Genomic DNA, 12,107 nt, shown 5'->3' on the forward strand with positions numbered 1-12,107 from the left:
ATCATATATTTCACTCTTCTCTACTGGGGGGAAGGGTGACTTAATGGGGATGAAGAGGCCTGGACTACTCAGAAGAAACTCCCCTCACAGAGAGCAGGAGCAGGTTAAAGTACTCTACCTCTAACCTAAGCAAAAATAATGCCATCTACTTGAGATGCCTGAATTGTAAGAAAGAGGCAAAGATTAGATGATTTTTCAAGGTCGTTTTTATTTTTGATCTGTGTAGTTTTAATTCTATGAATAGCCAATGGGATTGCAAAGTGAAGGATAATTTCCTACTGCTTGCTTCTAAGGGTGAGGGGCTCTGTGTTTGCATTCCAGGAGGCAGTTTAGAATTTTATATACCTCTTCAGGCTTAAACTGATCTTATTCATTCACTTACTATTCACTCACAGATATTTGTTGAACGACTTCAGGTCTGTTCTAGGCACTGGGGCAGTGATGGGCAACCTTTTGAGCTTGGTGTGTCAAACTTCGCCAAAAAACTGAGCATAACTTGGGTAGTGTGTCACTTTGAGGAAAAAACTAACTCCAAGACTCTAGTCACAAATGTTTCATCCTCAGGAGCAGCAAATGTTTCATCCTCGGCATGCGGCCGCGTGTCATCAGAAATGGCTACGCGTGTCAGTGCTGACACGCGTGTCATAGGTTCACCATCACTGCACTGGGCGGTTGTAGTGAAGGAAACAGATAAAAAAAATCCCTGCCCTTCTGAAGCTTGCTTACATGCTAGTAGGTATAAAGAAGCAATAGACATGCAAATAAAATTTATAGTTTGAGATGGTGCCAAGTTTTGTGGAATAATGTGTAATATGAAAGGGGCATAGCGTGATAAGGTGGTTACTGGTGGTCAGGACAGACCTCACTGGTAGAGTTACATTTAAGCAAAGGCCTGAAGGAACTGAGGGGTGAGCCATGTCTTGTGGGGGAAGACACTGGGCAGAGGAAACAAGTACAGTGACTTTGAAGTGGGAGGAGTTCCAATGCTGGGCTGTGAGCTGTTTTACTCTGGGATGGGTTTGGAGGAAAAGCGTGACATGATCTGTGACTTTAATTACTGTAGCTCTTTATTGCAGATAACCTATAACTGGGAAGAGCAGAAGCAAGGAATGGTTAGGAGGTTCATTCAAAACTTCGATGATGGTGGTTTGGCTTAAGGTAGTAGCCTGGGAGGTGTGAGCAATGGTCCAAGTCTGGAGGCATTTTGAAGGTAGAGTCAATAGAATTTATGAAGAGATTTGGTGTGTGGTGTGAGAATAGTTAAGGATGGTTTAATCAAGTAGTTGGTCTGCATAACTGGGAAGATAGAGTCGCCATTTACTGACACAGGTGAGGGACACATTTGGAAGCAGGAAGATAGTAAGTTTACTCTGAAATGTTAAATCGAGGTGCCTAGTGAATGTCCACATGGCAATTGTACTGTCAGAAGAAGAGCTCGTGGATGAAGCCTGGGCTAGAGATCTATAATCGTGAAGGCATTCAAAGTCCCAGGACGGCATGAGCTCACCAGACTAGAGAGGGTAAGTGCAGAAGAGTCCACTACTGCATGTATATAGCTCATGGGAATAAGGGGACGTGAGGGAGAAGGAGAGGGAAGACCAGTGAGGAAAGAGGAGAACCAGAAGAGAATGGTGTCTTGGAAGCTAAATAATGTATTTCAAGAAGGAAAGAAAAAACTGGATCAAATGCTGCTCATAGGGCAAGTATGAAGGTGGACTAAGACCAATGGTTACGGCACCGTGGAGTTACTAGTGACCTACACAAGGGACTGATTGGAGTGGATTTGAGAAAGAACAAGGATGGGAAGAGGGGAATTGGTGGCATCTAATATAGTAAATTTTTTGAAGTGTTTTGCTATCAAGGGGAGAATTAATGGATTAGTTGGAGATGGATGTGGCATCAAGAAGGTTTTTTTTTTGTTGTTGTTAGAGATGGGAAATATGGCAGCTTATTTGCAGGTGGGAATGATTTAGTGATTTGGGGAATTGATCAGAAAAGAGAGAGAGGACAATTGCTGAAACTGTTCTTGCAAAGGCAAGAGGGGCTGGAAGTGGTATACAGTGGAGGATTTACTCTTAGGTAAGATTGAAGAAAAGACATACATACAGTAAAGAGATGGACCATGCGTGTACTGATGCCAGTGAATTGTGGAAAATTCACTGTATCTGCGTCATGCTTGGATAATTAGTGAGCACAATTTGGCTTTACAGTGGCCCCAGCCCCTCTGTGCTTGTGAAACTCAATGGCCACAAAACCTTTACATACCTATTGCTGTGGCCCTTCAGCCATCTCAGCTGACATTTGAATAGTTTCATATATTGAAATTACGCATGGACATTATTTTAATGAGTAGCGAGCTTACATTTAAGTAGCCAATCCTTACTGATTTCTTTGCATAATCTCATTTGATCATCTCACCAAATCTATGAAGTTGGAGCTATTATTACTAATCTTCAGTTAACAAATGAGAAAACTGAGTCTAAGGAAAAATAACTTGTTCAGGTTCATATGTTAACTTGCTGCTTTTTGACACTAGTTCATTCCTTAACTATACGGTAGGCTATATTGCTTTGCAGAAGTATTTGGGCCTGTGAAATGTCTAATTTCTGAATGCGGCAAAGTAACATTGGATATGATTTCGTTTTCTTATGTGATTTTACTGAGATTAAATACTTTTGTTATCTTTGAGCTTTACCCACCACTCTTTTTTTTTTTCTCCTCCCAAAGACCCAGAATTTAAGAGCCTTTTACCGAAATGTTTGAAGCTACACTAGAGGAAAATTTGGTTGACTGGCTGTGGGTAGGCAGAGCGTAATCATTCTTGTGGTAGTTTTCCTTTATAAGTCAGATTTTAAATTAGAAGTTGACAGTAAGATGAAGTGAGTAAGAGCATAGGAGCATGATCCTCATTTTCAAAATGATCAGAATTGAAATTTTCCTTTGGCTCCTCGCTGGCTAGTGACAGGCTGTCTAGGATAATAACACGTACCTACTGAGACTGTTGTGAGAATTAGAGATCATATATTCTCGAGCACAAAGGGCAGTCCAGTGTTTATTCTGATAATAAATGGCAGATGACTGGGTAGCTACTATGTCAGTTCATCAGCTGACCATCAAGGGAAGGTAGCCTGAGAGGTTACTAAGTGCATCTTTCCCCTTGATTACCTTAATTTCCACCTGGAAATGGACTCACTCAGGGTTTAATTTCAGAAATGTTTCTTATGTGCACATTTTAGCAATGATTTACTATTTAGCATTAGAGATGACAAAGCTCTATAGCAATACACCATCTTTATTTTGAATAAAATTTCAGAACGTGCTGTCTGACAGGGAACATGGGACTGTCCCAGGGAAATTGGAATGTATGGTTCACTGTAAGTGTGAGGCTCTGAGTACCCTGCTGAGTGAGGAGGAGCCTCCCTGCATTCTTCTTAGATTTTCTACTTCTCCAGTCTCTTAATCCAGGCATCAGTATATTGTCTAGACTTCGGTTGTGTGAATTCCCTCCAGCGGAGATGGGAAATCCATACATTAAAATAAAGCATTACTTCCTCCTTCCCATGGAACAGTAAATAGATGGTTAGAGAAAGAGTTATAACTGGGATTATTGGTGCAGCCAGATGCTCAAGGGCCTGGGATATTTAAGTCAGAGTGTGGAGCAGCCTAGATCAGTGGTCAGCAAACTCATTAGTCAACAGAGCCAAATATCAACAGTACAACGATTGAAATTCCTTTTGAGAGCCAAATTTTTTAAACTTAAACTTCTCCTAACGCCACTTCTTCAAAATAGACTCGCCCAGGCCGTGGTATTTTGTGGAAGAGCCACACGCAAGGGGCCAAAGAGCCGCATGTGGCTCGCGAGCCGCAGTTTGCCGACCATGGGCCTAGACAAAGCAAAGGCTCTCTAGTTACCTGCATCACCACCTTAACACACATCAAATACGTTCTATTGACAAGAGACCCTGGCAAGTACAAAATCGGCTATTAGAGTACAGGGAATGCCACGTTGAATGGGGAGTTCTTATCCTCAAGGAATTTATTGGGGGTAAGCTTTGTCAGTCCACATCCAAGATTCCGATTCATCGTTCCTTTACTATGGGAACTTTCCCCTCCATCACTCCACTCCTGTGACACTTGAGTTCATTCCCTAAAATTTCAAGTTGTTTCCCTAAACCAGAACTTACAAAAGTATTCACCAGGGGTTTGGTTGCAGGGAGACCAACCTCTGTGTCTGTGCTTACAGTAATACCTACTATTGGTCCTTGACTATGACATGGAGCACCTACGGTACAGGGGTTATGCTGCTGTGGCAAAGTTATGCTCCAGTGTTGGAGCTGGGCTTCACGTTTTCTTGTGCTAGGACAGCCTTACTCCTCTGCCTAGTAAATATTTACAACCAGGTTACTTACTCTGTGAATTTTTAAAGAGAGGTATTTTGTTTAAATCCATTGGTCATTACGAGTGGCATAATGATTACAGATGTGCACTCGAGAAATTTCCAAGTTTGCAAATTTCAAATTTGCAAAATGACTTCATTTGTCTTCTGGTACTTTACACATCATTTGAAGTACGTATTTAAAAATCAGGGAAAATAATGAAAACATAGTGATTCTATAAGGATACATAACAGTATAGATTGTAGGTTCAATTATGGGTCTCAAACTCTATTGAATGACATATGTTCCTATAAGTGAACAGTATTTGTGAATCATATAATTTTCTAAGGTACTTTAACACACTACAGGACTAGTCTTAGATTAGAATTCTGAAGGTGGGGAACTCTATAATTTATGTTCTCAAATTTCCCTTTCCATGTTTTCTTTTTTCATTCTGTTTCTTTTTTCTTCATTCTTTTAAAAAATATATTTTTATTGATTTCAGAGAGGAAGGGAGAGGGAGAGATAGAAATGATGAGAGAGAATAATTGATTGGCTGCCTTCATGTCTTCTACTGGGGGTCAAGCCCGGAACCTGGGAATATGCCCTGACCAGGAATCTGACCGTGACCGCCTGGTTCATAGGTCAATGTTCAATGACTGAGCCATACTGGCTGGGCCTCTTTTTTCATTGTTACCCTTTCATTTCCTTTAGTATCCACTGTCTTCTGCCTTCAAAGCCATTTCTGTTAAGGGATAAATGGTTCATCCAGTGTGTTATCTTTCCCAAGGATGCTTGTATTTTAGCAGACATAATATTCATTTTAGCAGACATAATATTGGCTAAACTAGGGGAATTAAGTTTTAATTTTGAAATTCAATTTAATATGTAAGTGGCCACCCATGTTGTCAGGTGGATTCCAAATACATTTTTATACTCAAGTGAGTGTCTGTCCCATGTAAGGAATACTGGGCAAAATGACAATGCCATTTGCTCTTGACTAACTGATATCTGCATATTCAATTTATAGATCATTATTTCTTCTTTTTTACCTATTTCCTCATTTTCTGAAAATGTTCTGTGATTTATGGGACACGACATGATGTTGTAGAATGAGAATATGGGCTTGGGAGTAGCAGTTGGATCCATATCTGAGCTTCACAGTTATTTGACCTTGGACACATACCCCCTGATTCTCAGTTTCCTCATCTGTGAAGTATGATTGTTAGGGTTGTTATGATGGAAAAAATTTGTATGTGCTATAGTGTATAAATTACAGGTCATGGTATATGCAACATAGAGTAGCTGTTGTAACTAGTATAAATTTTATTCTTATAAGAAAAATATTAAAATAAAAAGAAAAACATTTCTACATAACAGAAACTTTTTAAAGTTTGTAGCAGCTGTCAGTTAAGCCAAAATAACTGGGAATGTGTCTTGATTATAAGCAAGCCAGGTACAGTTAATGGAAACTTACGTTCATGTTCTTAAAATATATAAATGAGGTATGCATACTCACATTATATTAAACTTTTTTAAAAAAATATAAAAAAGATTTGTTGAACACAGTTACCTAAGGGCATTTGAGAAATGATTTGAATTATCAAAATGTAATACTTAAGAGATGATTCAGAGATATACTCATTATGCGTGTTGAGAGTGCAGTCTTGGGAGTTGGGTACTTTATGTCTATGCTGTGTTCTCTTGTTGCACAGGGTCCTACAATTCTATTTTTCACTCCACAGATTCACCAATAAAGAGACACAAAGAGTATGAGCTGGTGACTCCAGTCAGCACAAATCTAGAAGGACACTATCTCTCTCATATTCTTTCTGCAAATCACAAAAAGAGGTCAGCAAGGGACGTGTCTTCCAACTCTGAGCAATTGTTCTTTAATATCACGGCATTTGGAAGAGATTTTCATCTGCGACTAAAGCCCAACACTCAGCTCATAGCTCCTGGGGCTGTTGTGGAATGGCAAGAAACCTCTCCGGTGCCTGGGAATATAACCGACCCTGTTAATGATCGTCAACCAGGAAGTGCTTCTGAAAGAATCTGGAAAACAGAGCCTTTGCAGACTAGCTGTGCTTACGTTGGTGACATCATGGACATTCCAGGAACCTCTGTTGCCATTAACAACTGTGATGGTCTGGTAAGACTCATTCCCTCTTGTGTGTATATGTTTGCAGGTGTTTGGGCGTGTACCATGGCTCCAGCATGGTTTGGAAGGTAGAGGTGGAAAGGAAGCCTCATTATAATATTTTAAATTCAGGAGGAAGCAGTAGAACACATTTTACTGTCAAAGATGTGTGCTTTGGCTCAATTTTGACATGAAGACATTATTCCAAGAAACAAAAGACAGCTATTTTAATATTTTTTGCTTATGTTTTCACTTGTGTTACATTGGGGAATTTTATTTCCTTATTTCTTTCAAAGCATTCTGAAAACTTTCTAAAGAAACATAGATTCCTCCAAAATGATAGTATTACACTTCTTATGTGGAAACTTTGGATATTTTCTTAAAGAAAGTATTTTGAAAGCATTTTTTCATTTCCCCACAGGATGCTAAAATGGGAAATGAGCAGATCTTAATGTCACAATTTGTTCAAATAGCATTACTTTATGAACACAAGACGTAGTTGTTTCTGTATGGTAGCTTTGATTCATTTTTTTCCTTTATTTTGAAGTAAAATACCCATACATTGCTCTTTAGTTTTATGGTTGAATCCAATAGTAACTGATCCTTCTTTGTACACTCTGCAGATGTGAAATATTTTTATTTGTGTTGTATCCCCAGATGTTATTTGAAAAGAGTGTCAATGTTTATGCCTTTTCTATCCACAGTTGACTCCAAGTCTTTGTTTAAAAAAGAGCAACCATTTTTCCTTCAATGGTTGCCAGGCTGCTGTTTCTTGGGAGTTCAGAGCTATTCCCTTTGTTTTGCCACTGCTTCTAAGAGTTCTCAAAATATTCCTTACATTCCTGCTTATAATTACTCTACCTTGGTCCGCCACCAATACTGTGAATATTTTGCAATATCCTCTCTATACCTAAGATCAACCCACAGGATTTAGGATACCATGTTTTATCAAAATTTGGTGAGTTCATCGTTTTAGGCTTTAGTTTTCAGTCTTGTTCTACCTCATAATATTCTGTAGAATTTCAAAAGCAAACACAGAAAACTGAATAGAATATGTGTGGCAGGTCTGACTCTCCAAGTTGAATCCCATTAGTTTAGGATCCATACCCTCATATTTGGGGTTGGACCATGTTCTGGGGTTTAAGGACATGAGGAATATTTCAAATTCTTCTTATTCTTCATGAAGGCTGAATAGACGTGAATTAGCTAAGTCATTGAAGTTTAAAGTACTCACAGAGAGAGCTTGAATTAGTACTGCCAAGCTGTAAATGGAAGTAAGTTTTATAAAAGGTATTATTTTATAATAGTTGTAACTAAATTATATTGAGTATAAAAATTAATTTAGCATTTAAAATTTTTTACCTAATTTATTTTATTGATTTGGTTAGTTATTTTGTTTTTTTTTTTATTTATTGTTGATAGTATCACAGATGTCCCCCTTTTACCTCCACTTTGCCCCCCTATACCCAGCTCCCACCCCACCCCAGGCCTTCCCCACACTATTGTCTGTGTCCATGGGCTATGCATATGTGCATGTATGCTCTTAGGTTAATCTGTTTCCACCCCCTCCAGCTCCCAGGCCTCAGTCTTTTCCATGCATCTATGCCTCTGGACCTATTTTGTTTGTCAGTTTATTTTGTTCATTGGATTTCACATATAAGTGAGATCATGTGATATTTGTTTTTCTCTAACTGGCTTATTTCCCTTAGCTTAGCATAAAACTTCTTCTTTTACAGCCACACAGTATTCCATGGTGTAAATATACCACAGCTTTCTTATCTACTCATCTATTTATGGGCACTCGGGCTGTTTCTATATCTTAGCTATTGTAAATAATGCTCCATGAACATAGGGGTACATGTATTCTTTCTGATTGGTGTTTGGGATTCTTAGGATATATTCCCAGAAGAGGGAATGCTGGATCATAAGGCAATTCCATTTTAATTTTTTAAAGAAACTCCATATTATCCACAGTGACTGCACCAGTCTGCATTCTCAACAGCAGTGTACTAGGGTTCTCTTTTCTCCATATCCTTACCAGCACTTGTTGTTTGTTGATTTATTGATGGCAGCCATTCTGGCAGGTGTGAGGTGACACTTCGATGTAACTTTAATTTGCATCTCTCTGATGAGTAGTGATGTTGAACATTTTTTCATATGTCTATTGGCCGTCTGTATGTCTTCTTTGGAGAAGTGTCTCTTTAGTCCTTTGCTCATTTTTAAATTGGATTGTTTGTCTTCCTGGTGTTGAGCTGTATGACTTCTTTATATATTTTGAAAATTAATTCCTTATATATCGTTGGTGAATATGTTCTCCCATTCAATGGGTTCCCTTTTCATTTTGTTGGTGGCTTTTTCGTTGTGCAGATGCTTTTTAGTTTGATGTATTCCCAGTTTTTCCTTTGCTTTTCTTACCCTAGGAGATATATTGGTGAAAATATTGCTATGGGAGATGTTTTGAGACTTTACTGCCCATGCTTTCTTCTAGGACTTTTATAGTTTTCTTCTAGAAACTTTTAATAGTTTTGCGACTTACATTTAAGTCTTTTTTTTCCCCCATTTTAAGTTTATTCTTGTGTATGGTGTAAGTTTGTGGTCTAGATTCATTTTTTTTTTCATGTACCTGTCCAATTTTCCTAGCACCATTTATTGATGAGACTATCATACTCTATTGTATGCTCTTGCCTCCTTTGTCAAATATTAATTGACCATATTGGCATGGGTCGATTTCTGGGTTCTCTGTTCTGTTCCATTGGTCTATATGCCTGTTCTTCTGTCAGTACCAGACTATTTTGGTTTAAATGGCTTTATAGTATAGTTTGATATCCAGTATTGTGATCCCTCCAACTTTGTTGTTCTTTCTGAAGATTGCTGAGGCTATTTGGGGTCTTTTTTTGGTTTCATCTAAATTTTTGGAATGTTCTAGATCTGTGAAATATGCCATTGGTATTTTAATAGGGATTGCTTTGGGTAGTATGGACATTTGAATGATGTTAATTCTTCCAATCTATGAACACGGTATATGCTTCCACTTGTTTGTATCTTCCTCTATTTCCTTTTTCAATGTCCTATGGTTTTCCTTGGTTAAGTTTATTCCCAGGTATATAATTTTTTGTTGTTGTTGCAATGGTCACTGGGGTTATTTGTTTAGTTTCTCTTTCTGAGAGTTCATTATTGGAGTATAAATATGCCATCGATTTCTGGAGGATAATTTTGTATCCTTCTACTTTGCCACAGTCATTTATTAAATCTAGAAGTTTTTTTGGTGGAGTATTTAGGGTTTTCTGTGTACAATATCATGTCATTTGTGAATAATGGCAGTTTTACTTCTTTCTTTCCAATTTTGATGCCTTTATTTTTTTCTTCTTGCCTGATTACAAGGATTTCCAGTACTATGTTGAATGAGAGTGGTGAAGGCGGACATCCCTGTTGTGTTCCTTATCTTAAGGGAAACACTTTTAGTTTTTGCCCATTGAGTATGATGTTGGTTGTAAGTTTGTATGTTGAGGTATAGTCTCTCTATTTCCTCTTTGCTGAGAGTTGTTATCATAAACAGGTGCTGTATTTTGTCGAATGCTTTTTCTGAATCTATTTATATGATCATGTGATTTTTAGCCTTCATTTTATTTATGTGATGTATCACATTTATTGATTTGTGAATACTGTACCAGCTTTGCATCTCTGGAATAAATCTCACTTGATCATGGTGTATGATCTTAATGTGTTGCTGGATCCGAATATTTTTTGAGGATTTTAGCATCTATGTTCTTTAGGGATATTTGTCTGTAATTTTTTTATTTTGTAGTGTCTTTATCTGGTTTTGGAATTAGGATAATACTGGCCTCATAAAAAGGGCTTGGAAGTCTTTCTTCCTCTTGAATTTTTTGAAATAGTTAAAGAGGATAGGGGTTAATTCCTCTTTGAATGTTTGTGACAAGATAAATATAGCAAGTGAGACAATATATAGCAATTTGGCAGTTATTGTATTTGTGTTGGTTCTAATAAAAAATGGGGCTGGGGTTTTGTGTCTTATTTTATTTTATTTTTTTCTAGTAATTAGTTTTTATTGTATTTACAAAATTATTAGTATGAGGCCAAGTGGGGAGAAAAGAAACTGTTTCTTTACCACAGATAGTTTGAAAAGCAAGCAATGACTTTTACCTGTTTTTTACCCCTCTGGACATCCTAAACTTGACCAAAATAGGTAGTTTCCTATTCCAGGTAACTGTGCGAAATGATCACAGGAAAGGTACTTTAACATTGAAGAGGGCAGAGAAATTATTGGAGTGATTTATTCAGAGCCATGGTCTAGAACAGGGGTGGGGAACATCCGGCCTTCGGGCCATATAAGGCCCATGAAATCATTTGGTCTGGCCCTGCCAAGGCAATAGGGGTGAGTTAATGAAATGTTTGATCAAATATAGCAGGCTAATTTTTAAGTTTATAAGTTAGTATGGCCCATGAATGATGTTATAAATATCCAAATGGCCTTTGGCAGAAAAAAAACGTTCCCCGTCCCTGGTCTAGACTGTGATCTAGACATGCTTAATAACTAAAATATGATTCTTTGTATTTCTGAAATCAACATCAAAGTCTTCTGCACAAAGAATCAATGATTCTCACCTAGTGTGACCAAGAACAATGTCTGTTCCTGTCTAGCCTGACATTTTTTCTAGTCTTTGCCAAGATTACCATTTATGAGTGACTGCTAATTCTTGACCAGTTACAACTTTATTCCTGCTCTTGTGTATCCGATTTATAGGTAAGACTTATTGAGATACTCAGTCATAGACTTGTCCCTGCTTTCTGACAGCATCCAATCTAGAACAAAGCCCTGCTCTTCTGGACTCTTCCCCGAATCACCCAACCAAAGGCTACATCCTGTTTCCTGACACTTTTATTACTGAGATGTTAATGGTTCCCTCTGGTGTGCATTCTCCCTCCATGCAGCTTGTCCGCTGCAGATGAGCTCCTGGTGGTTTTTGGCTGGAGGGGCTGACATGCTTTACCTCTCTGCTTCTACATCTTTGAAGTGAGCGTCCAGTGGTCAACAGTCAGGGTGATGGCAGGCACCTCACACTCTCCTCAGTGGGGAGACACTTCTGGCTGAGAATCCCAGCTGAAAAGAGATTTCTTGATTCCACAGAGCCCTGGCATTTGCTCTGTAACACCATTAAATATCCTCTGGCAGTAGTGGCAGCTCACAATCATATTTTGTGGTCTACAAATTTGCCAAAATAAAGGATTGTTTGGTTAGTAGGATTTATGGCATGTATTTCACAACATAAGGAGACTGGATTTTTTTCTAGGCTTGCTAGAACAATATGGCTTTGTTAATTCTCCTGGGTTATCAATAGAGGAAACCGGTTGGGAGTGGAAGAACTGACTGGTGATGGCTCTTTTGGGTTATCCAGTTCAGTGATTTCCTCATGAGTTGATCAAGGGAGCTGTTCTAGGACAGACGTTTTCAACTTTTTTTTTTAACATTTGGAATTTTTCCATCCAATGAAATCACTAGTGGTTATCTAATAAAATAATATGTAACATGGATAAACTCAAGAAAGGCCTGGTTAAAAAGCAAGGTGTGAGAT

General features: G+C 38.3%; 1 protein-coding gene across 1 annotated transcript in view; it reads left to right on the top strand.

The window, feature by feature from the left end:
* ADAMTS3 (ADAM metallopeptidase with thrombospondin type 1 motif 3) overlaps positions 1–12,107 on the top strand; it is a 231,747-nt gene that overhangs the window by 16,847 nt on the left and 202,793 nt on the right. Inside the window, exon 3 of the mRNA XM_008157465.3 lies at positions 6,122–6,528. Coding sequence (XP_008155687.2) covers positions 6,122–6,528 — 407 coding nt within the window. The remainder of the gene's footprint in view (positions 1–6,121; positions 6,529–12,107) is intronic.

The sequence above is a fragment of the Eptesicus fuscus genome, chromosome 2 (genome assembly GCF_027574615.1).
Source record: "Eptesicus fuscus isolate TK198812 chromosome 2, DD_ASM_mEF_20220401, whole genome shotgun sequence".
Taxonomy (NCBI): Eukaryota; Metazoa; Chordata; class Mammalia; order Chiroptera; family Vespertilionidae; genus Eptesicus; species Eptesicus fuscus.